Consider the following 27013-nt stretch of genomic DNA (forward strand, 5'->3'; position numbering starts at 1 on the left):
GATGATGGATCCATGGGGCCAGGATGAGCACGCTGAGACGCATGTGAGAGCGAGTAAAGGTGCCCTGATGAATGCCCAGGGGGGCTGTGCCAGCTGTTCCCCTCCGCAGGCCATGGCGAGTCTTGTGGCAGGGGTAAGGGATGCACTGCTTCTGCTTGGCTTGCTCTAGCTCAGGGGTAGGCAACCCCGGCCCGGGCACCGGTGTGGCATTTTGCTTGACACTTGTGCCTGGGGCAGACAACGGGGAAGGGACCAGGGCTGTGCTGCCACAACAGGGATCAGGCCGGGCACACCAGCATCTTCCAAGCCGAGGGTGCAGGTGTTTAAAACGTGGCTGTGGCTGTGGCTGTGGCTGTAGCAGGCGGGGACAGGCCGGCTCCCCGGGTGCATGGCCGCTCCCTCCCCCTCGCCTCCAGTCTCTCCTCCCCTTTCCCCTCCCCTGTTCCCTCCCTCCTCCTCCTCCCGGCTCCTTCCAGCTGCAGGTCCCGCGCTGAGCCGCGGCCGCGGGCGGCTCCGGAAAATGTCCGAGCGCGGCAGCTTCTACAAGCAGGAGCTGAACAAGACGGTGTGGGAGGTGCCCCAGCGCTACCAGAACCTGACCCCCGTCGGCTCCGGCGCCTACGGCTCTGTGTGGTGCGTGCGCGCCCGGCGGGAGCAGACAATGCGCGGAGGAGGCGGGCGCCGGGCGGGTCCCCGGGGTGGGCGGCGGGCTGTGCTGAGCCGGGAGCCCGAGCCCGAGCCCCGCGGCACACATCGGGCCCCGGCCCGCGGGGGATGCTGCAGGCGGCCGTGGGAAAAGCGGGTTTGTGGAGGGCGGCTTCCCCAGCCCCCGCCCCCGCGGGCCGGGAGGAGGCGGCCCCACAAAAGCGGCGAGCCCGGGCGTTTCTTCGGGGTTGCCACGGGAACCCGGGCCGGGCTGGCTGCTGCGGAGAGGCTCCCCGCAGCCTGCACGGAAGGAAGACTCTCCTCATCCCCGAGCCGCAGGCAGGCATGGGACCAGGCCCTGCTGCCGTGAGCGGGCGGGCGAGGGGGGACCCGCCCGCCCGGCCCTCGGGCAACTTCACGTTTCTTCCCTGGGACGAAACTTCGGGTGGGTAGATCCCGGGGCCCGTCTTTCCCCTGCCCCTCGGGTATCTTTTCGCTAGCTGGCCTTGCCCTGTGACCTGTGAAGCCTTCACCTCCAAAGAGTTCGTGTGAAACCTGTTTGGGGTTGTAGGGAAACAAGGCGGAGGTTTGCTTGCGTCCATCAAGGAGGCGTTCACTTTCTGACCACGTCTAGCTCGCTGCACATTGCAACACTGACGGGATCTGCGCAGTCATTGTCTCTGGGAATGGGAAACCAAGCCTGCCTGCCTACCTTGTGAACGGGGGAAGGAAGTGTTGAGGGATTTTTGGTATGAATGTCAAAGTGCTGCTTATTCGTATTGAGAGAAACGTGGTTGCCCGGTGTCATGCTGGCTCTAGGGTTGCGGTTGAACTCGGTTTTCATGCCTACAGCTCACTTGATCCGTGGTTATAAGAATGCCCTCTCTAAACCATGTGTTTATGAGAGATACTAGTGCCTGGCAAAGAGCTTAATGATCATGATCATAAGACAGGAGCTGAAAGAATTAGGATGAACTGCAAGGAAACATCATTTGAGATGAGCAGTAGGACAAATGAAGACGTTCAAGGGGTCAGCATGGGTTCAGTTATGCCAGCATAAATCAGTCAAGTCATTCTGGATCTACAGTGGTCTGGAAGAGAATAGGATTGTGCTTGCTGTTGTTTCCAGGCCAGGGAAGAATGCAGATTGTTTGTCATGCAAGGATGTATGGCCTCTGCTTTCTCTTAAATGCTTCTATTCTTAGTAATTGGTTGCTTACCTATCACATACAAGTTATTCATTTGTGCTTCCTGTCCTAAAAGATCAAGATACTTTCCCACCTGATTCACCTTTTCCTGTATTTATAAGCCTGGAATTGTTTTCAGAAAGTATGTTAATTTTTAAATGGCCATTGTCATTTGGAAAATATTTGTCTTTTCTAGATTATATCCATTGATTTATTTTCAAAATATATTTATTTACATTTTCAAAGTATGTTTATCATCAAAGAAACTAAAGATAACTATTTTCTTGATTGATTTATGTGCAGTTAACAAAACCTTTTGAATAATAAGTTTCACTCTTGCCCCTGTACAGTCAGTTCCCTAGAGCATGCTGTATGTTATTCTTTTTAATTGATATTATTTTTTTGGAATCTTTCATTGAACCAAAGGAAAGAGAGAAACATTTTTAAAGCAGGAAGATATTAAAAGCTGTAACTTGATTTGGAGGGGGGCTCAGACTTGTGTAGTTCCTCAAAATTTATGTTAGCTAAATTTTAGGTTTGTCATTTTCCTGTAAACAAATGTGTGAACATCAGCATCTTTCCTTGCAACTAAAGAGGCGATCCAGTGAAGAATGTGCTACTATGAATGGTATCCTTGTCCTAAATTAAGAACTCCCAGTTTGAAACAGAACTTTTTACCCCAATAGTTCTCAAGTTATTTATTGGAGTTACAGTATAAAACACGCACCACAACTTTCTGATTTTTGTCTTTTTCTCTTATGCTCAGCTACTTCTAAAACAAACCTATTCCACAGAATCTGAAGTGTAATGCCAAAGGTTCTCCAACAATAAAAAAGGCAGTGGAAATGTATGGTACTTCACCTGCCGCACAGCTGGTCTGTTTTCAACTGCAATAGGAGTTACAGTTTATCCCACTTACTTTTTTCCTCTTTGATGCTCAGGAATTTCTACTAATTAATCAATGAGGAAGCCCAGAAATTAAGACCCAGACTATCAGGAATATGCTTCCAGACTAGGAAGGGTGGCTAACTACTGAAATGTAAATTTGGGTCAAATTTAACCCCCTAACTTTGGTAAACTCTTACCTACAGCAGAAACTGGTTTGTTTGAGTCCAGGGCTCCTAATATGTCCCATCAAAAGAAAAAGATTGTACAGGCAGTCCTCGACTTACAACGTTTCGAGATACACCGTTTATAAATTGACACCCTGTTTCAACTTTCTGATGTCAGTTTTGACTTTACAATGCTTGATCTGATGTGATGCCACGCCGGCAAACAAGTTGGCTGTGTCACCTATCTCCCTGGAGAACATCTGTCCAAACTTCCTTGAACACTTTCTTTAAGAAAGCAGACAAGACTCCTGAGAAGACTCCAGCCAAGAACCCTTCAGAAAGTCCAGCAAAGTCACCTCAAAGAAGTCCTTCCAAATCGATATGATTGCTATTTACAATATAAATACATTAATATAGCAATATTACTCATCTATAATTGATTGAGTACAAAATTCCAGGGTATTTTTGGTGAAAATGGGGTATGGGGCCTTGGTTCTGGAACAAATCCCCCATTTATAACATTGTTTCTTATGAGAAAATTGGTTCTGAGTTACAATGTTTCAGCTTCAGACCTGGTTTTCAGGAACCAATTGTGTCGTAAGGAGGACTGCCTGTACAACAGTTTTAGTATCCGTTGTCACTTTGAATCTTTTCCACATATTGGAAACTAGTTGATAACTTGTGTATCTGTCTTATTCAGCCAGGAAAAATGGTCAATCTCCTGACTAATGTATTATAGTTCTTCCCTGAGTAATTCCGTGTTTCTTCAGCCAAGTACTTAAAGCATATTTAAGTCTTACTGAAATCATTGGAATTAAGCAAATTCCTAAGTGCTGTTCTGAATTGAAGCCATAGTCCTGATGTCCAAACATTTGGCTTTTAGGAGTATCAGACTTTGATTTTTTTAATAGAATCAAACATTTCTTAACAATAGTGAAATGCCCCCTGTCTTTCTAATTCAGGGCGGTTCTGTCATAATGCTTCTCCTTCCATTTGAACGTAACTTCCCAGGCATATGTAACAAGTTCGCACAATTATAAATAGGAATTTGTGTAACAAAAGTTGTAATCTAAGTATTTACACTTAGGCCAATTCCTGCTTGCCCTTTTCATACCCGTAGGTAAACTAAAATCAGTAGAACAATTCATGTTATATGAACATGTTTTGGCCCAGAATCTAGATGCAACCAATTAGTTAAGATTCAGTAAGAGAAGATTACAATCTTGGAGTAGTTTGTGTACGTTGGTTAATTTAGTAGAAATGCATGTATTTTCTTAAGACAGAGATAGAAATAAAGGGAGATTCATTCAAACTTTTTTCATAGAATCATGGAAAATTAGGGTTGGAAGAGACCTTTAAGTTTCTAACTTAAACTTCCCTTTCTGCAACTCGAGACCATTGCACTCACTGTTCTGTCATCTACCATCACTGAGAACAGTCTAGCTCAGGGGTGGTCAATTATTTGGGCCAGAGGGCCACTTAGGAAGTTTCGGTGAGCTGTCATGGGCCTAGATCCAGGTCAGCATCCCTCAAATCACCAACAACCTTCCCCCCCCCGCCCTCCAAAACATTGCCTACCCCTGATCTAAGAGCAGAGAGAATAAAGGTTAGGAGAACCTAAGCTTCGTTCCCCCCTTCTCCCTGCACCCTTTCCTCTGCCCAGAGTATCCAGCATGCAGCCAGGCCAGTGCCTTGCTATATTCCTGTGTGCCACCTTAGGCCATATGGGTGCAGCTCCCGTCAACCTGGCTGTGTGGTGCGGACTCAGTGCAGGGGAGAGGGTACAGGGAGAACAGGGAAACAGAGTGCAGTACTGGCCCAGCTGGTCCCAGATGACCCATGGCTCCCAGCCCCCTTCTTCGTGCATCCCCTGCCCCACTCAAAGTCTCTGGAATGTGGCTGGGTCAGGCAGGAACTGCAGCAGGTACACCCACATGGCCCAAGGCGATGCATAGGAACATAGCACAGCACTGGCCCAGCCGTATGCCAGTGACTTGGAGCAGGGGGGTGCAGGGAGAATAGGGCTGGGAGCCATGGGTTATCTGGGCCCAGCCAGGCCAGTGCCACACTGTATTCCCACTTGCCACTTCGGACTATGTGGGTGTGGATCCCAACCTGGCCACGTGCTGGGGACTTGGAGTTGGGCAGCAGCTGCACCAACTGTTCAAACTGTGTTCATGTGGCTCAGCCTAAAATACCATGCAGGAATACAGCATAGCACCACATTATCAGTGCCTGTGGCTCTACCAGGCCCCATCCCAGCAGGCCCTGGATATCTGTGGCTTTTGTCCCTCTTCCCCCTGCACCCACTCCCCCGCAAGTGGGGAGAACCCCACCTAAACTTCGACTCGCTGGGTGCCAGGCTGTCTGATCTACAAACAGGATTGGTATGCAGACAGCCTTGCTGAGCAGAAGCCTAGCCAGGAGCTCAGCACACCCTGCCTTGGAGCATATGCTAGGGGCTCAGCATATGCTGAGGGCAGGCCAGCCAGGGAGGGGAGTGGCTACTGCTGCTGCAGCCAGCTGGCATGGGGAAGGGAAGAGGGCGAGGGGCACTGAAAACCAGGGTGGTGTGGCCGAAACAATTCACCTTCAGAGGAGCAACTGTGAGCCCAATAGAATTATTTGGTGAGCCGGATCCAGCCTTCGGCCTGTATTTTTCACACGCCTGGCCTAATACCATCCTCTTTGCAGGTAGCTGAAGTCAGCAATTAAATCCTCCCTAAGTCATCTACTTTCTAGAGTAAATAAATCAAGTTCCCTCAGCCTCTTCCTTAAGTCTTGCTTCCTGGCTCCTTAGCCATTTTTGTTGCTCTCTACAGGATTCTCTCCAGTTTATCCATATCCTTTCTGTAGTGGGGGGGGGCCAAAACTGGACACACTACTCCAGGCTTGTGGCCTCATCAGTGCCAATTAGAGGGGAAGAATCACTTCCCTCAGTCTGTTGGCAACACTCCTACCAATGCAGTCCAGTATGCCATTAGCCTTCTTCACAACAAAGTCACACTGCTGCCTCATGTTCAGCTTATTGTCCACTGTACCCCCCAGGTCCTTTTCTGCAGAGCTGCTGACCAGCTAGTCAGCCCCCAGCCTGTACCAGTGCATGAAATTGTTCTGTCCTAAGTGCATGACTTTGCACTCATTTCTTCTTGAACTTCATGAGATGTCTTTTGATCCAGTTCTCCAATTTGTTGAGGTATCTCTGAATCCTACTCCTACCCTCCAGTATTCTTGTAACTCAAAAACCTGATCAGACATGATTATTTGGAGTCTATTTTTAATTTTCTTTATGTGAATGCAAACTGTATGCTTTAGTACCAGATGGAATGTATAGACCAGTTGTTCTCAAACTTTTTCGAGTCATGGCAGTCCTCCTTAACTTTTTTTAATTTGGTAGCACCCAGGCTGAGAGTGACTGTTGTGTTGCCTCAGCTTACCTTTGTGGTTCTCAATCAGGGTGCCGCTGCCACTTTCTCAGCCATGTTGAACTATCTTGTGCTTTTTTGCACAGCCATGTCAAGAAGGGCGGTGGCAGGAGTGTATGCTGCTGCCTGCATTAGGGTATTCTGATAAGCCTGAAGTAGTGAGGAACACCCATTCTTGTGGCAGCCCTTCTCAGTCCGGCCCTCACCATGCTCCTCCAGAAAACGAACATGGAGCAGTTTTACCTGCTCCATGTGCCTCTATTACCAGAAGATGCCATGCAGAGTCAAACCAGGAAGGACTGTGGCAGGAACGCATGCTTTAGGCTTGTCTGATAACCCTAGTGCAGCCCTTCCCAATCTGACTGTGCATGAGCTGTGGGAGGCAGTTCCAACTAGCTGCTGTAGCACCCCTGAAAGAGTCTTGTGGCAACCCTGGGTGCCATAGCACCCTGCTTGAGAACCACTGGTATTGACAGTTTCTGACCTAAAGTTCTGCTAATCTACCCATTCTAAAGGCAGGCAGTTTAGGGGCTCGTTCTTGAAGATCTGGGAAAGCATGCAGCAAGCCTGCCAAATATCGTTCCAGAGAGCTCTGGTGGTGTCCTTCCCTCAGGCACTGGGCCCTTGCAGTACATTCTTTGCTACTCAAGTAAGCTAACTCTGCAGATATGCTGCACAGACTTCCTTACCTGCACACTTAGATTTGACCCAGTAGGCGTTCATTCATTTACTTTGGTGGGTGAAGAATCATATCCTTTAAGATTAAAACCCCAAGCCCTGTGAAAATAATGGCGGTATGTATAGCACATGATTTTCAAAGAGTCATAACTTATTCAAATAAAAAAACAAGTTTTACTGGAATACTCAAAAGCCTGTTTTCCTTGCAGAGAGCTGCCCATGTTGTACCAAATGTCAGTTTTCCATGCCAAGCTATTTATCCTGGAGTCTCTTTTTTAAAAAGTTGTGAAAAGAAGTTATAATGTAAAAGTATATCACTTTTATTGGCAGTTAAAAATTAATGTTTATTTTTAGTGCAGAATGTTTTAGCTCAGAATTGCTCTCTGGAAAAATTCAACTTTTGTCATAGAGCAAGATAAACATACCAGGCAAGAAGAGAAGGCTTCAGGAAATTGTACGCAACTGGTAACAAGAGATTAGCATGGAAAGTGTTATGCAACTTTTATAACAATTACTTCTGTCATAATAAAAAAAGTGATTTATTAGAGAAACTGCCACACTAATATGCATTTTAGCATCTGCAATACAGAACCCTTTTCTGAAGAAATGCATTAATGCATTAAACATCTCAGAGGAAATCTTACATTCTCACTGACATTAGTAGAACTAGGAATTCACTCCCACTGCTTGTGAGTTTTAAAGTAATTTTTGTTTTATGTATATTTTTTCGTTAACTTAGTGGTTGCAACCTACTGAAGTTTCCGCAGTGAATTTCTTAGTATCTGCCCATGTTGATTGGAAGGAAGTCACTTTGAAGTGTATGATGTGAAAATTTTCTTCTGTGTTGCCATCTTGCGTCAGCATTAGGGCAGGAAGAAAAAAAGGATTATACCATAGTTACAGGATGTGCTGCATTTTACATCTTCTTTTGTCTTCTTCAAGTACAGCCCTTGGGTGAGTGGCCTGCCTGTCTTGATCTCTTTCCAGGGTGGAACCGTGTGATTATACCACTCTTTGTATGAACCCCTGGGGTGTCTCCCCTTTATTTCCCAAGGGCTAACCTAAAAGACCCAACTGTGTTTGGCACCTGTAAGTCTGTCCCTCCAGGAGCTGCTAACAGCAGCTGATTAACTCAGAAACCATTTTTTCAAAACAAAGCAATATGTATTCACTCAGAGTTGCACAGCATGCAGGGAAAAGAGTAGAAACAATAAGGTCTAGAGGCATATTTCCTCTTCTTTACACTTAACTTTTTCCAGGCTATCTTTGTTAAGCTCTCTTCCACTCCATTGACCCCACCTCTGGCTAGAAGAGATACAGATTTTTGCACTCTGTCCCTGGGTGTTTCTCTGTCTGCCTGCTGATAATCCAGTCTTCTGCCTTTTTCCCTGAGACAGCATCTTTTTTTAGTGTATCCTTTGATTCTGGGTTTTAGTCCAGGAGGAGAACACCTTGCAAGACTTACTGGAGCCAGGCAAAATTATTCCCCAAACAACAGCATCCCCCTGTTATCTCAAGGGCCCTAGGTGTTGTTTATGATGGCTCCTTCTCTATGCTAGTCTTTCATTTCCTGTCAGCTTTACCATTACAGTCTCTTAAGTACAATAATGTCATACAGACAAACTAAGCACTATGTACTTTTAAAAAGCAATACACATGATTACTTCATTCTCTACAGACTATAATAAAATAGGTCCTGATTTACAAAAATAATCAGGTGCTTAAGGCTCCTTGATATTAATGAGACTTAACCATGCGCTTAAAGTTAAACTTGCAGGCATGGTTTAGTGGGGCTTTTTGGGGCATTTTAATCTAATAGCTGAATGAATCAACTTTCCCAGTGGAAGTGCCGGATCTACACAGATGCTGTGGAGCCGGGTTAAACTAACGTGGTGCTTCTTCCGGTAAAGTGCCTTTTGTTTTGGCTTGGTTTTTTTGTCATGTTTGTCAGCAGCCTAAGTTAGCATGCTCTTCTAAAGTCCTGTCCTGAATTAGTCTCATTTTGTTTAAAAATATAGCAATATAGTCTCTAAATTCTAATGTTTCACCCCTTCAATCCTGTAATACTTCTGAGCTTAAAATCACCAAATGCATGAGGGCTGAAGTGATGGTCTTACAATCAGATCTGCATCAATGGATCCTTGTATCCTCACAGAGTCGACTGATTTCAGGGTCTTTTCACAGTACCCATTTGAATTTGTTTGTTATATTTGAACCAGCATAGAATTTCTGGTCAAAGCAAAAGAGAAATCTACCAATACATCAGTGGGAGAAATGGGGATACCATCAAGCCATAGTCTTTCTTGGCCCCAATAATATTTAATTACTCATTCAAAATGGAACAACTCCAGCAGGAGACATGGACAGACTGGCTTTGTATCTCAGTAAATAGGGTGGACCAAGCAGACTCAGAACTTGAACCTGAATCTCCAGCAGTGCCCTAATGCAGGGGGTTGGATATCTTGAAACAGAGTCATCTCACTTTAGGCTCTCACTCTCTCACATAAAAATGACTCAAGTGCCACTTTCATTCCCATAAAGACTGGGAACACTTCCAAAATATTGGCCATTTTTTGCAAACAGTGAAAGATGTTTCCTGCCCAGATCTAGTTCTGATAAATTCTGCCATGGTCCTGAGAAGGGCATTTGTTGAAGATGATTGCCAAAGTGCCTGGAATTCTTTGTGCAGAAATTTATAGTTATTTACAGGGGTTGGAAACCAGGCTTTTCAAATAAGGCCTGGTAAATGATAACATGAAGGGAGTCTTAGTATCTTTTTTCTATGATACTTTTTTTTTTAAAGATAAAATGGAAGGAATCCTGCCAAGGAAACAGGCTCTATGTTTCTAGATAAAAATTGAGGTACAATTCTGAAATAAAAATTGAACAGAACAGAGTCTGCTTTTCCTGATCTTTTTCAAAGCTCTGTCATTTTGGAGTTCACGTGGAATTATTCTTGAGCTCATTCAGTCAGTCCTCCCATTTTAATGATGGATGTTGATACTGATACAGCCTGCTTCTGATTGCTGGAAACTTTGTATTAAAGTTATGAATAATTATTTTTGTCATTTGTATTAAAATGGCACTTAAACTATAGGTATAGACACCATTGACCTAGGTGCTGTACAAAACACACAGAATAAAAATATGTTCCCTGTTCCCAAAATGTTACAATTTATGTATTGGACAGTAGATGGATGTAGACAGATGGACAGGGGAATGGAAGAAAACAATGAGACAATATTGGTCAACATAAAACACCATCAGCTTAACAGTTGTCCAGTTTTTACAGGCATCATGGAAAATTATGTTTTGGATAAGATAACACATTCATTTTGTGAATGTTTATAATATGCTTCCCCAAACAGGAAAAAGCACAAAGCAGCTTGTTTGAAAATTTGGGAAGCAGGCAATGACACTGAGCAGAACAGAGGTGGGAGGAGTTGAAGGTATGGGGCCATTTAAAAAGGGGAAGGTTGTGAAAGGGCAGCATTCTAATTGTTATGTGTGGACAAGATGGAAATCGTAAGTGGGCATGTCTACACGAGATGCCTTAATGCACCATGGACTGTTCTACTGAGCATTAGCATGTCACAGCAAAAATCGTGCTAATATGCTAATACTCAGCAGAAGTAGTCTACTGTACATTAAGCATCACAAAAAAAATATTTGCCTTTACTACTGCATATTAGTGCAGCTACTGCACTTTTATCTAGGACCTTATATTAGAGGTACTAAATTGAATGCACAGTAGAAAAGGCGCATTAACAAACATATAGATGCACCCAGAGTGTAGCAAACCCACTCCAGCTTTAAGCCGGAATGAAGCAGTGTTCAAAGCCTTTTGAAACTGCTCCAGATGTAAGCACCCTTACTTTGAGAAGTGAAATGAAAGGGAGATGGAGAGGTCAGTGAAGTTGAGTGCGGTTTTATTTAAGATGAGAACTAAAGTGTGCTTGCATTGTAAGGGGAGGAGGGTGAGCACTAGAGTTCATTTGGTAGGATGGGATCACTAGGGCAAGCAGAGGAGTTAGAGGGAACTTACATGTCTGTGCTGGGGTGGAGGAAAAAATTGTAGGAGGGAAGAGAAAGCAAGTGGAAGGGAGGACAGGCGAGTAGTGAATAAGAAATAAAAGGTAGAGTGAAAATAAGATCTAAATGAAATGGCAAATAATCACATTGTAGGAGGAAGGAAGGACTGAAGAAGTAAGTGTCAAAATGGTAGCTAGGATTGCAGCTAGGGGATAAAATTTAGTTGGAGAAGTAGAGTTATTTGGTTAGGAAGATGGCAAAACTGAAAGAGGAGAAAATTAACGTATAGCAGAAGGAGCCAGCCTGATCAGAAGAGATGCTTTGCTACACAGCAATAGGAGGAGAGGAAGTGGATGTTGGGAGTGAGCCAGGGTTGGGCCTTGTAATAGGAGATGGGCAAAACAGTCAAGGCTGGAGGAGAGCAAAAAATACAAGAAACTAACATCTATGAAATCTGTGAGTGGGAGAAGGGGAATAGAGGTCAGGGAGGAGAGGGCTGAGAGCAGACAAGAAATAACTAATGCTGCTGGACTGGAATGCCTAACAAAAAGGCAGAATAGTGATGACAAAGACTCGGTGATGATCAGAGAGGGAAAACACAGCAACAGAAAGATTAGTGAGAGCAGTGCCAGATAAACACCAAGGTCCCCTTTGATGCATGGGAGAGTTGACTTAGGGCTGTAGGTTAAATGAAAAAATGAAAGGGAAAGGCATAGCTAAACTTGCAGATGAGCAGAGATGTGAGTTTTCCAGAAAGTTTTGAATTGGAAAATTTTCCAATGCCCCAAATCTGATTTAACATGTTTATTTGGCTTATACTTAGTAAACAAAACCCCCATGTTAATTTTATGTCCCAATAGCCATAAGTATTTGAACTGAAATATTTGATTAGGAAAAAAATGAAATGCAGCACACTTAATGTGGCTTAAATGCTATATTCAAACAAATTCAAAGATTTATGTGAAAATAAATTATTTTTATTGGAATGCTTGTAAAAATGTGAAGACTATACACAATAGCATGTACTGCCCCTTACACTGTTTAAATTTAAGGAAAAAAAAGAAGGCACTGAAAACTGTTGACACTAATTTTAGCACACCCAAAGAACTGTGCATGATATGCTGTGGTTGTCCACTCATCTACTTGAACAGAGTTTAACTGTCTTTCATTAAGGTCATTGTGGCACCTCCAGTTGCACTGTCACTATCTGTAGGATCACTTGCAGTACTTACTAGTTTCATTTCAGAATCAGATTGAGGCAAATCTGATTCAGAACTACTTGAACCACATTCTCTTTCATTAAAGGATGGTTTTACCAATGAGTCCATGGGTAAGGGCAACTTATCATCACACTGCATCTTCTTCACTAATTGAAGAAGATGCAGTGCGTTTCTGACTGATTCTCCAGAAGCAAAGAGATTTTGAGAAATAGAAACAAACTTAGAGGTGCGTTCATTTGTTAGACTATTCCTCTTTTTCATTTTGATTGATCTGAAACCCTTCCAGTTCCATTCACAAGAAGCTGCTGTTGGTGGGATGCTTAGGATCCTTAGAGCAATCCTGGACAACAGTCAGGTGTTCCAGTATCCATTCCACCATGTGAGATGAGACGTATTCTCTGCTGCCCACCAAACGATGTCTTTGCTCCAAAATTTTTCTTTTGCGCAATACTTAGCAATGTCTGTCGTCATGGCTATTTCGTCGATGTTGGGGATATTCTTAGCTACTTCCATGACTGTATTGAGAGTAGTAGATAATTCATCTTCTGATAAATGTTGTCCTCTGTTTTGAGGATCCAAAAGGTTTGCTGCCAGATAAACTGGATGAGAGCAAAACTCAGATCTCAATTTGGTTTACTGCTACTTCTTTTTTGGATACAGGTGAAGAAGGCAAAAGCTCAATTAGTTTTACAGTCAATTGTCTGAGTATCTCTGAAATATTTGAAAGAGTCGGTGTATCTCCTTCAAGTTTCTTGGTAGCCACTGAAACTGGTAGTAGCAAATTTAATGTTCCTTGAACTCAAACCCAAACCCAGAACACACTGTTATTGAGAATCTGCTTCCGAATGTTCACGGGAATAATCTGGGATACTGTGTCATCTGTTGAAGCACACTGCAAACAGTTCTTTGTGTACAACAAACTATGTAAACACTTTATAGTCAAGCCCCATCTAGTTTCTCCTGGCACTAAAATTTCATTTTCCTTCCCAGCTTCTCTTTCTGTAATTTCTTCAAAGTCTGATTAGCAACATGATGATTGTTGAATACCTTCACAATTGCTTTGCAGTTTGCCAATATTGCCTTCATTGTATTAGCACTTATGATGTCCTTTGCCAGAAGATTAAATCTATGAGCAAGACAGCCAAATGCTATTCATTGGGATTACTTTTCCTTTAATATTTGCCTTGCAGCTTTCATGTTACTCGCATTATCAGTTACAAGGGCTTGTATCCTGGAGGGACCTGCACTTTTAATCTCTTCACTCAGTAATTTGGCTATGTATTCACCTGAATGATGAGAAGATTTGGTAGCAATTGCTTTCAGGAATATTGGTTCAGGTGTTTAATATTCAATAAAGGATTTCCTTGTACATCAGCCCATCCATCTGACATCAGAGTCAGTGATTCTGCTTGACCAATCCTTTAACTAACTGTTGTTTGAACTTTGTCATACTGTCTATCGAAGAGAAAATGTGATAAGCAATAACGTAATGGTAACTGATATGATGGGCGAATTAGTTTGTAATGTTCCTTCCAGTATTGATTTTTATTTATGGATAGAGGTGTACCACTTGCAAATATAGCTTGAGCTAAAATCTCATCTACTTTTTCTTAATCTTCTTTTGACATTTTGTCCACAAAGCTTGATAAAAAGCTTGACTGTCTTGAACACCTACTCATGGTGGATCACATATCTGGTGATAGTCATCTTGAAAGCAAGGATCCTGCTGCTTCTTCCCCCAGACCTGGCAGCTCGATATTTCCATTTTCCATTTTTTGCAAATCTGCTATTTCACTTGAGCTACCAAGTTCCTGCAACAAAAGGGGGAAACAATTTTAATTTTAGTCTATTCTAGTCTTGCCTCATCCATCAGAAGAAGTGGCAGAGAGCTTGCTTCCCCACTCCCTGCCAGAAATAACACTTTGCTGCTCAGTTGCTCTGGGACTGCAGAGCCAAAGGGAAGTATAGTTTGGCCTCTGCTACCAGCCAAAGGACTAAGCTCACTCTGCTAGGTCAAAATAGTTAACTATTTATCTATTATGTAATTTTTTTTTTACATAAAAGCAGCAGTGGCAAATGAAAGGGAGCAGCAGTTGAGCTGCCCCCAGCCCATAAGCCATGGCTCCATTCCATGGCCCCTGCCCCCTCCCTCACTGGGGGGGCATTGATCTGCCCCCCCTTCCGATTTACCAGCTAGAGGCAGCTCTCCACACTGCCTGATCTGCTCCATGCTGCACTGCAGCAGTGCGCAGCATGGGGGTTTATCGGCCAAATTATCAGCCCCATAGGGCCGATATCTGATAGAGACAATTTTCTTCATATCAGTACCAATCTGATATCGGATCAGTGTATTGGTGCACCTCTGATCTGTAGCATGGAGCATTGTTTTTGTTTTACTAGGATCTTCTGAAACTATGTTAATCACCTACTTCACTATCATTGCAGTGACTGGGCATTGGCAGTGCCCTCATCTCCCCTACTTTGATAGGGTGTTTTTCATGTATAGAAGGGTTTGAAGTGGCAGTTTTTGGGTTTCTTTTGGTTAGTGAGCTCCTATGAACAAAAAAGGTAGGACTCAGTGGCACAGGAGGCCCCTTCCAGTCCTGTATTTTACACACGTGAGTAACTACTCATATGATTAGTTCCACTGACTTCATCCATGATGTCTGTAACCCTAAGCCCCTTCCCAAAGGTCTTCAACATGACTATTTTTGTGTGTAGTTACTAATATATGTAATTATTAGTAGAATGGGCATCTAAAAGGCAAAGATCAGACAAAAATCACCCTGGTAAACCTAGGGGGTTGGAATAATTTAGTTTAGGATTTCATTATTTTAGAAATGTGGTTGGTAATTGATTTGTTTTAACAGTTGTAAGTAACAACTAGATTTTGTTGGTACACTAAGACTTGTCAAATTGCAAATTAAGGAACAGCTGTCCGCAGTTTCAGTATTTTATGATCAGCACAGTATATCTAGAGTGGTTAACACAGTAGCAGTTTGCTACTTTTATATTTGAATCCTAGCTGTAAGTTCATCCTAGATCATTGACACCAGTCATACTGGAGCTAAACCAATTGAACCTAAAACTCAAGAAAGTGTGTAAGAACAATATCTAAAGAATACAGAATAGTTTTACAATGCAATAAGGCATTATAATCAATAGAGTAAAGCAGGGGTTTTCAACCTCTTTTGGTTGGGGTACCCCCAGCGGCCAGTCAGGAAGCGGGGCAGCAGGGACCCCTGCGGCCGTTTAACGAGTGGGGCAAAGTGCCACAGGCTTCTCTGCACCGCTGCCACATACCCCCAGGGGCCTTCCAAAGTACCCCCAGGGGTACACATACCCCCGGTTGAAAACCCCTGGGATAAAGTAATGGTCATTGCTTTACCAGGAAGATTAATACATTATTTCATTGTAACCTATTACACATCCTCTTTCCTTTTGTCTTGCTACTTTAAAAAATATATATATATATATATATATATATATATATATATTCAGATATGTACCCACATATAATTTGGTATTATCAGTAGGCAAGAAACAGTGTGTGTGCTGATTTTCTACTGACTTATCAAGATTTTTTGGGCTTCCTCTGAGGCACTGTGCTGCTGAGACACAGCTTAGGCGGGAGGGGGTTTTGACTGGGCTGCACTGATGCTCCCATCAGTACTAGAAAACCCAGAGGTTCCTAGCTAGAGAGTCTTGCTCTGTCACAGGGTATAAGGCATAAGCTTTTGTAGGTGACAGCCTATTTCATCAGATGGGGTTACTGTGTACGGGGAAAGATATTTCTGTTCCTTGTGTTTACTTAGCTTGTTTATCATTATGACTTATCAAAGGCTAACTGCATAATAGTAGGACTGCAGGTTTGCTCCCTTCTAATTCTGCTATGGTTCCAGTAGCTCTTATGGTATATTTCCTTGTAGTCAGAAAGCTGGAACAAGTGGTGTTTCCCAAGGCTACTACTCCATAATTCAGTAGACTGGCTGCCTCAAGATCAATGTCTTCTGAGTCCTTTCTAGTACATGGATGTTTGTAAAGATGTGTTGCACCCTCTATATACAAAACTAAAACTGCTACAGAAATACAAATACGTTCAGCAGCATCATTTTCATTCCCTCATGTAGCGTTTACTTTCACCATAAAAAAGGAAATTGATCAGTTTTCATCACAGTTTTACACAATTCAGACTTTATGATCAGGAATGGTAAACTAGGGGCTCGGGTACTTCATGCCTAGTGAAGACACTAGGGACTCTCTTTCCTTTCTTCCCTTCGCTTCCTTTCCCTTTTGCCCCCTACTATATGAGAGGGAGCCAATATCCTGTTCCTGTCTCTGTAAGGGACTCCCTGCAAACCCCCTGCCTGGTCTATAGTATGTCAGCATCTTTGTTCCCATTGCACCACCCCGAGCTGCAGGAAAAGATATGCATATCCTGCATTTCCCCATCACCCCATACTAGGGCATTTTTGCCCTGCCTAGAGGAGCTGAGAGTTTGTCCTAAATTCCTCATTCCCACCCATACCTGCCATTGTGAAGGGATGCAGTCCTATTCATCTTCTTTCACACTTCCTACTCTCCCTATGACAAACTCTGTAACTCACCTTCTCCTCCCCGTCCTTCCCCCATACCAGTGACTCCCTTTTGCTGCCATGGTAGGAGATCCATGTGCCTTCCTACCTGACTCTCCATCCACATTGCTAGTGCCTTCTTTCTGCCTTGTTTGTGCCATTCAGGGTGTTAACATTTTAGATTCTGTTGGGAAGACTGGCAGAGATGAGGTGGGGTATAGCAGTACTGAGAGACATTGATAAACACCAGCTCTGATCTGAAGACAGTTGCAGAGCTGCTAGAAGGTGTGCCTGGTAAAGAGGTGGCAAGGACTGTGTCCTCCATTTTTTACCTTGCAATTTTCTGATTTTCACCCAAGTCCATAGGCTGGCGCTCACCGATGCTTGGGGCATTCCCTGAGATTTTGTAACTGCTCAGACCATGTACTTGTATGCGTATAGTAGCTCTCAGGTTAGAGACAGACTTAGAAATTTGTATGAAGTTGAGTGCAGGCCTTGAAAGCTTATCCAGGAGATTATATAAAATAATAAAAATATTAGCTTCATTCTACCTGTTTCATACTCTCTCACACACATAAAACAAGGGTTAAAATTATATAACTAGTTATTTTAATTACATGCTGTTTTCTGTAAGCATATAAAATATATAAACCACAGTATTCCAAACCCAGGAGTTAGGCATGAAAATCATGAAATTGGTTTTAAAACAAAAACTACTTTTTGTTTTGTCTTTTCTTTTTATTCACCTTCTGTCATTTGAACCTTTAAGCTACTCTCATTTGATACGATCTAGCTATACTTTGCAACCACGAAGCTTACTTTTTTCAGAAAAAGTAAAAGAAGAAAGGGGTAGTTAGCCATGTAAGTCTGAAGTCAGATGGAAAGCAGGGCAGGGTGGCACCTTAAGGGCATTTATACACATACCTTTTTGTCCCGCAATATGCTGGAGATCTGCCATTTTGTAGCAGACTCGATTAATTGAGTCTGCTCTGCTTACAAGCTGACACGCACTGTGCTGCAGTTGTATAAGTAGCAAAACACGTGTCAGTGCACATAAAATGGTGACAGTCCGCTTTTGAACCAAAGCACCTCCAACGTGTTTTAGTTCAAAAGTGGACAGCCGTTATTTTCTTGGTGCTGATGCGCATTTTGTCACTCATACAACTACATGCATTGCAGCACTGGATGCTTTTCAAAGTGCCCAGCGCTGCGGTGCTTGCACATGTAAATGAGCCCTTAAAGACTAACTTGTTCAGAGAGGCATAAGCTTTTGTAGGAGATAGTCTACTTCTTCAAATGCTATGACTAGACTTACAGGATCAGGGGTATTAAATAGAAAAGAATAATTTGAATACAGAACATAGGGGAGGAAGCAAGGAAGGAAGGAATAGAAAAGAGAGTTAAGATTATTTCAGCAGCTGGTGATTTCATAAGAACTTTAAATATTGCAAAAGTTTGTAACACTGAAACAGTCTTTTCTACAAATTAAACAGTGATAGAAAAATGTACTGAGCAGTCTCTGACCAGTGTCAAAAGAACCCTCTCCTTCTAAGTGGAATAGTAGCTATTTTTCCAGCCTGTTATCTCTTGACCCTGCCAAGGCAGCAAACAAGAGGGGGTACTGAGGGGGTCTGGGTCTGGAGAAATCACAAAATTAGTTCTTGTTAAAAATAAGGTAAGTAAAACATGTTTCCAGGAAATGTAATGTATTGCAGTAAAGAACCATTTAAAATGACTTTACCCTGAAATGTCTTTAGCCCTGCTAATACATGAGGATCATAAAATCTAAGTGAAAATATACTATCTAAAAATGAATTTGTTTTCACTGTCCAAGATGAATTAAATGCAAACAGTAAAGATTATTGTGGAGATTATGGAATATGTCTTTATCATTTGTATAGCTATTATGGATACTTGTTTACTTGCATTAATTGTTCTGTGGAAGCGAATCAAAAGGGGCTGTTACACAAGGATCAAGCAGGAAATGAAAAACTGACCAGCGATAAGACACCTGCGGACAAACAGCTTCATGGGAGTTCAAGGAACAGTAGTTGGACTGTTAATTGGAATGATGCTATTCCCAAATAGAGAGAAGTAGTTAGCTATGCTCAAGTGTCAGGCAAAGCTACAGAGCTTCGTTGGCAAGTCAAAGGCCTAATATCAAAAGGATACTCAACAGTTAAAAATTGTCTCTCCAGAGAGAGAAAGGGGGAGCGATTTGTCACAGCTGCTCTGGAGAGCTGCTGAGACCCAGACACTATAGCAGGAGACAGTTTCTCCCAGCACAGGGGGCACATCTGTTAAGATGAGTTTACTGAAATCAACAAGGAATAATTACGGTTCTGAGATTTTAATAAGTTTGACCCCTTCCTCTGATGCCGTATGCCTTTTGATGGTTGATATATTTGTTGTGAAGCAGTTGTTCTGAATCAATTTAATCAGCAGCTGGGCACAGGCTTCAAGAGGGAAGTTGGTTGCAAATGCCCAGCACAGTTGAACCAGTGGAGTTCTCAAGCCTGGAAGCAAGGTTTTTATAAGCCAGCAATCCAGCCAAAAAGGAGCGCTGAAGATACTGAAACCTGTCACCTTTCATTGCCTTCATTCTGGAAGGTAAAAGGCTTGGTTCGCATTGTAACCAAAGAGAGGAGGATGTAGCTTAGTGATCCAGGGGGAAGTGGAGAGAACTTGGACTTCCACTTAGGGAATAGCACAGCACCCAGAGCATAGAGGAGAGATCATAGGGACACTTTGCCCTTGGTCTGTAACAAACATAATTGGAGAAATTGAAACCTAATTTTAATAACGTAGTTGGTGACAGTGATGGGGAGACAGGCAAAGAAACCACTTTAAAAGGACATTGGATCAAACTGTCATTTGGTATAGTCCACTGATTGGGAAGGAGCTATGCAGCTAGCCCAGTTATTCTCAACTGGGGTGCCACAAGACCCTCTTAGGGGTGCCGTGGCATGGTGCTGCCACCAAAGAAGCCAGGTGAACTGTCCCACACATCTGTTTCCAGGAGGAGCATGGGAGGGGCAGACCAGGAAGGGCTGCAACAAGAGCAGGTGCACATGCTTGCTTTAGGCTTATCAGATAACCGTAATGAAGGCACGAGGGCATGCTCCTGCTGGAGGCACTGGCTGTACATGAAGCATGTGGGGTGGTTTCACTTGGCTGTGGTGATGGCAGCAACAGCACTCTGGTTGAGAACTGCTGAGGTAAGCTGAAAGCAGTACAACATTGTTCTCAGCCAGGGCACTGCCAAATTAAAATAAGTTGTGGAGGTGTGCCCTGAGCCTGATCTAGCCCATTCATTTTAGACACGCAGTTTCTCTTCAAAAGTCACATCACTCTACTTTGGCTTTTATTCTTGCCCCTCATTTGTTTCCATTCTGGTCGAAGTAGCTGCTGTCTTAAGAATTACTGAAGCCAAAAAATCAGTGCTTTATACCATCCAAAAGCTATGCAGCCCTGAGTCATTAAAATGGTAGAAAGCAATCTGTTTTTAAACTCAGCAGTTGTCAGTCTACTAAAATGCATAATTGAACTCAGTAGGGAAGAAGAAGTTTAGCAAGATGATGGCACATTAAATACAGCAGTCCCTTGAGTCCTTATACAGAGCAGCCTCAGACTTTGTACACTAATGCAAGCATGAGGGGAGTTTTATCCAGTGACAAGGGTTAGGTGCTAGCCACAGACCAGTGCCCAGGATAGAAGTATGTATTAATTCACCTGTGCATCCATTCCTTTCTTCCTGTGTGCCATGAGTTACAGAGCTAGAATGTATGTGAGGAACAGGTGTTGCTGAGGAATGTGGAATGAAACCCAGGCCCCAATGAAATTAATAGAAAAATGCCTGTTGACTTTCACAGGATTAGGATTTCACCCATGGACTCAGGACCAGTCCTTGTCATGCTGATGAGGCAGTGGCTGCCTGTTTTTCCCTTCCACAATGTCCTTGCTGTTATGTGAACAAAGCACCCACTACAAGTTTCTTCTTTGCCAACATCTTTGAACATATCACCATCTCTTTGAACTCCTCCATACACACAAGCAGTGTGTATTCTTATTATCACTTTCAAGTCCTGTATACGCAAGATCCTAGCTTACTATTCCTGATCATACCTCTGCCTCCAACCTACTTGTCAGATCTCTTATTATTATGGCTTCTTTTACTCCACCCTACCCATGATGCCAGCTCTCTCTTATGCCTGTACTTTCTTCCTTCCTTCCACCTGCTCAAAGACTGCCCAGATGCTCTGCAGCCACAGCCCTCACCATCTACAAATCTCTCCTGAAGATCCAGTTCAATCTATGATGCTTGCAAGTAATTAGCTAAGTAATCTAATTATTTCATTTATCTCATGAGTGATTCACACCTTCCATCCATAATGCCTGCAAGAAACTTGCTAATTAAGTCTACTTCCTTTTTCTGTGTATTTATCTAATTAAAAACAAAATCATTGCTTCATTGCTTTGCATTGGTATTGGAGTTTCTGTGCAATCTAGTGGAACTAGATCTCTATCATCTTGCTGATATCACCATTTTCTTCCACATCTACCTTCCCCCATTATCTTATTAATCTCATTGTTGCATCTTTTCAGAAGCAAGGCCCTCTCTTTTGCAACTGGTTTCAAATGAACAGATCCCTGGCTGAATCCCACCCCCCATTGACATTAATGAGGCATCATTAATGGATGCAGGAGATCACACATTGAACTGGCTGCAGTATTCCAGGGCTGACATTTGGAAGCAATTTGTGGCAGGATTAATGTCTTCTGTCTGTAGGAGGTGGCTCCTGTCATAATTTTGGGAACCATTTAAATTAGCAGATGATAACGCGAAGTGTGACTACTGAATGTCATCATCTCAGTTTATTACACATACCATGTTGCTGAGTTTTCAACTCTTTTACTCAGTAAAGGTTTCCCGTAAGATAAATGTGTTAAAGTTCATCTCTGTTTCCTCATGTTGTCACTAACTATTGCAGATTGGGTTATCATCACTCTAAACAGAGAACTTCACAGATATCTGTGTTATAGTGGCTTTATTTCAGAGGCTCTCGATTAGGGTGCTGTGGCACCCTATGGTACCTTGGAATCCTTTCAAGGGTGATGCAAGATGCCACACAATAGCACTGTTAGGTGTGCAGACATGATTCATGTGATAAACCCAGTGATTTCAAGTAAGAATCCATCATGTCAAGCACATTTGGACCTCTTGTGGTTGTTCTGAGTTCTTTGTAATAGAGGAATTGCTGTATTATTTTTCTGTAATTAAAAATGAGTGAAAAATAAGAGCTGGCATTTTCCAAAGGGTTCCTTGAGTGTAATGAGGGATGCCTTGAGTCTAACAAGGTGGGGAGCCACTACTTTATTTTAATGGAAAAGTAAAAAATGTTAGAGGTTGCTCTGGTAATGAGGGGAAGTAGATTCTATTTATTGATTAGTTCAATAATTGATTCTTAAATTTTCTATGTATTGTCAGGAGGTAAAATATATAAAAGGACCAAATTTTCCCTCCTGCATCAAAGCAGGCAAAACTTCCTTGTGGCCACTGGTTCTATCTTGCTATTGTTTAAAAACTGAGTCCCCATTTTTGCAAATTGCAGTTCACATGTTTAGCTCTACACACCTGAGTAGTCCCACAGAAGAAAATAAGATAATGCAGGTACATAGAGTAAAGCATGTATGTAAGTGTTTGCAGGATTTCTCTCCTAAATTACATGGTATGCATTTATACTAGGGCTGTCAACTTCCATTAATGCGGATTAACATCTTAATTGGTTCTTGGGTTAATTTTTTAATGTGCACATGGTTCTGGAGCTTGCGCCTGAGCTCCACTCTGCTGCTATCACTGCCACTTCCAAGCCACACAGCGGGGAAGTGGTGGCAGTACAGAGGACCACGGGGCAGCCCGGGCATGGGCTCCAGGCAGCTGCAGCAGGAAAGAAAGCAGGCAGTGAGGGAGAGGGTGCATGTGCACAGACACAGACACAAGCAGTGGCAGCATGCATGTGGCCAGGAATGCGGCCCAGCAGTGTGTAGAGCAGTGACCAGCAAGTAAGTCTGTGGAGGGGAAGGGGTGGGAGGAGAGGTAGAGGGGGCAGATCGTGGGACAGAGCCATAGCAGGAGTGGCATGATGTCCTGCTGCTGTGCACACCCCTGAGGGAGGCATAGAGGGAACATGCCCTCTGGATTTGTGTGGGGTGGAGGTGGGCTGCCTGCTGTGGGCTGAGGCTCTGCACCCTGCTGCCTTTGCCCTAGGAGCTCCGTGACACGATGTTATGCCTCCTGCCACCAGGAGTGCACCCTGCCCCACTCTCTCCCTCACCATGGGGGCCTCAATCTGGCCCCCACCCCTTCGTTTCCACAGGCTTACATGCTAGACATTGCTCTATCCACCACTGGGTTGCATTCCTATAGGGTTACCATATTTCCTGTTTCAAAAAAGGGGACACCTGTGAGTAATATGGGGGGAGGCAGTGATATGCCCATGTCCTGCCCTACCCCCACTCCCAAGCCACAGCGCTCCCAGCCCTGCTGCTGACCCACAGTACCCTGCATCCTGCCAAGGCATGCAAGGACTCCCCTCCCTGGGCTCCAAACCCCAACATACACCACAGCCCCCCACAATTTCCCCCTCACACATATACTCCACCGCCCAGCCATACAAAATAGCTGCATCATTTTGAGTTTTTCTGTGAATAATTTTTAATTTTTAGCTGTGTGATTTAAAATCATGATTAATTGCAACTGATTTTTTTAATCACACAACCAAATGCAATCAAATGTTTTAATCGTTTGACAGTCCCAATTTATACTGGTGGTTTTTTTCTTAACAGTGGCTTCTGAAACAACCTTTATGTTTGACTAAGTGGATGTATCAAGATTTTAATTTGATACCAGATCTATAAAGATTATTGCATACCACGTACATGTTCATCAGTTATAATTAGTATTTGCTAGACATTGTGGCAGCGTCCCAATAATTAGTAAAGGTTCCAGTCTGTTCTCTAAGCAGCAGTATTTGAATCCCAATATTCCCTAAGAGCCTTGAGTTTGGGTAGGAAAGAGAGGCCAACATTAATGAAGCAAATTATTTGGTTATGTTTCTGAGCCAGATGGGGAAAGACTATTACCTAGAGATGATTCTGAAAACATTATTATAGGAGTTAGTAATTTGTTAGAAAGATTGCAAGGGAACCATCTATGAGTAGTTGTGGTTGTCTCTGTGTAGTTTTCCCAGAAAAGCTCTTTCAGTAAGATATAAGTGATGAAGCATGAAGAAATAAAATCACAAACTGAACATAAAACTTTCTTGATGTTCATTTTGGTATGTTAATAAGGAGGGCCTTGCCAGGCAATGTCAGTGAAGATCATACCTTTTTTTTTTACTTTACTTTATTTTTCTTCAGTTCTGCTTATGATACCAAAACAAGACAGAAGGTGGCAGTAAAAAAGCTTTCAAGACCTTTTCAATCACTTATTCATGCCAGAAGGACATACAGGGAGCTGAGATTGCTTAAGCACATGAAACATGAAAATGTAAGTGAAGAACTTCTACTTTCCACTTTGCTTCCCTAATACAACTTTCTTTCCCAAGTTTACTCTTTAGCTTCATTCTTATCAGCAGAGTGTGGATGAGTGTTTACTTCTTATACCTAACACCTTTGTTTTTCCAGGTATTGATCCTAAATCCACTGAAATCATTGGAAAGACTCCGATTGGCCAGAAAAAAATTAAAACTGCTCCTTAATAATACAACAATTTCACAGTATTATTGGATTTTTAAGACCCTCTGATCACTTATGAAATACAAATCAAGGGGTCATACACCTCACTAACAAGAATATGTTACACCAAGGAGGAGTGCTATGTAAAGTGTCAATCACTAATAAAAAATATTTGAGGAGCTTTGTCAATTTTAGACTTGGTTGAAATATTAAGCTCAAATTCTGTTATAAGTTACTCTTGTTTAGTTCTCATTGATGATAATGGGAGTATACTATACTCATCTGAACACAGTTTGTCCCTTAACCTGGCTGGAAGACTAGGATTTGAGGCTTCAATTCAGGAATGAATTTAGGCATATTCACATCTTCAAGCACAGTTTCATCAATATCAGTGGGGCTACCCATATGCTTAAAAATAGTTTACTGAATTGGAGCCTGAAGGCAGAAAATCTCCTATCAAAATGGAATCACATTCAGTTTATAAGAAGCAGTTATATAAAACAAATAAGGTTTGTTATGAGAGATTGAAAAATGGACTGGAGGAACATAGTTAAAATAATTTCAACAAACATGGAACAAGAAAACAGGAAGAACATAGGTTGATTCTAAGTGGGGAGAGGAGGGTGATTTAATTAGAACATCTCTTGGAAGCCGCTTTAATTAAAGCTTCTGCAGTATCATGTGTATTCAGTATCCTGTGCTTCAAAATGGTGGCAGGGGTGCTTTAACTAAAGCTTGTTTGATGAGCTTTAGTTAAAGCACCCCCACTGCCATTTTGAAGCATGGGGATGCTAAATACATGTGACATTGAGGCTGCTGGAGAGTGCTGTTTAGATTAATCAAGCCTCCTCCAACACGTTCTAATTAGAACAGGTATCAGGCACATGTATAGGTGCCCTTAGTTCTATTTTTATAAGGTCATGTAATATTGTCAGTCTCAGAAGGAATTCCTTTTAAAATGTCAAAGTCTTAATCCAGATTCATCTGGTTTTGTTGGTTTTGTAAAGTTTTAGAGAGAAACCATGATATAATTTGACCTGTGTTGTTCTAGAAATTCTAAGAGCGATTAGTGTAGGTAGTGTATTGTCTCATGTATTTCTGAAAATAAAAAAGAAATCCGCTCTTCTGTTTCAGGTTATAGGATTACTAGATGTTTTTACACCTGCAACGTCAATAGAAAATTTTAATGAAGTGTAAGTAAAATTTAGCATGAAGGTGATTATTTTGTCAGCAATTAAGGTAAATACAATTCATTTGGGGTCAGCTCAGTGTTAATCTGTGTCTGTCCAGGCTACCACAGGGCCTCCTGAGGTATATATTTTGGTGCCCCAAATCCCCATTTTCCCCATGTGGGGCATCTTGTTAGCTGGATTATATCTCCCATAATGTATCATGGTCTCTCCTCTGATTGAATCTCTACTGTGCATTGTGAAGAAAAACGTAAAAATCTGGACTGAAAGAGTTTTTCTTTGAAGATATCTAGATGGCTAATAGTGGGGAAATAAATATTAGTATATGGAGAAGGAAACTACATGAGAGTGTGAAGTTAGTTTGACATTTTTTTAAAATGGGTTTACCTGCCTCTAAATAAATTATTTTATTTTTACAGGTATCTTGTGACAAATTTAATGGGTGCTGATCTGAATAACATAGTAAAGTGCCAGAAGCTAACAGATGACCACATTCAGTTTCTTATATACCAGTTACTTAGAGGTCTTAAGGTATAAATTATATGTTTACATTTTTTAAACCCAGAAACTAAAATATGATAATGAATATTTGATTGCAGTGACAATATTTAAATTATTTTGACTATATGTTTTAAGAGGTGATGAGGCAAATCTTCAGAATATCTTTGATGCCTTACTTTTTAAAACAATAATCCTTTTAGAATTTACTAAATTACTTAAGAAACTACAGACCAGACCCTAGCCCCTCTGAAAACATGCTTAATTTAAGTCACATGGGTAGTCCTAAAAGCTATTTTCATGTGTAATATTAAGAACATCAATAAGTAGTTGCAGGATATGAACCCCTGACCGTGGTGCCCATATATGGAGTGTTAGTTAAAGAAGTACTTTTTATGTGGCTCTGTGAACTAACAATGTTCTGACACCTGTGAACTCATGTTCACGGCATTTCCCCCACAAGAGAAGGTAGTGACCAGTATGAGGACTTGGCATTCATGAAAAAGTGAGGAGCTTGTGGCAAGTAACATATGTACACACTTTGAAAAAGTGAACAAGTTTGAATCCTTGGGGCCCAGAACCTGGAGGTAGTTTCAGATGGGGGCAAGAGTAATGATTCAGTGAGGTTCTGTGTAGAAATTTGCCTTTATGGAGTCAGTCTCAGGATTGGGGCACTAAATTGTTGTAGTTAAATTTTATCCTAGGTAGTTTCACTCTTACATTCAAATAGTTGTCCACTTTATTAGTGAATATTATGGGGGGGGGGGGGGGGGGG

General features: G+C 42.4%; 1 protein-coding gene across 1 annotated transcript in view; it reads left to right on the forward strand.

Moving 5' to 3' along the window:
• Nucleotides 1–456: 456 nt before the first annotated feature.
• MAPK11 (mitogen-activated protein kinase 11) overlaps nucleotides 457–27013 on the forward strand; it is a 60954-nt gene continuing 34397 nt past the window's right edge. The window contains exons 1-4 of the mRNA XM_019509294.1: nucleotides 457–633; nucleotides 24233–24362; nucleotides 25685–25743; nucleotides 26160–26271. Coding sequence (XP_019364839.1) covers nucleotides 521–633; nucleotides 24233–24362; nucleotides 25685–25743; nucleotides 26160–26271 — 414 coding nt within the window. The 5' untranslated portion in view covers nucleotides 457–520. The remainder of the gene's footprint in view (nucleotides 634–24232; nucleotides 24363–25684; nucleotides 25744–26159; nucleotides 26272–27013) is intronic.

This window comes from Gavialis gangeticus, unplaced genomic scaffold (genome assembly GCF_001723915.1).
Source record: "Gavialis gangeticus isolate Ggan-Ray unplaced genomic scaffold, GavGan_comp1, whole genome shotgun sequence".
Lineage (NCBI taxonomy): Eukaryota > Metazoa > Chordata > Crocodylia > Gavialidae > Gavialis > Gavialis gangeticus.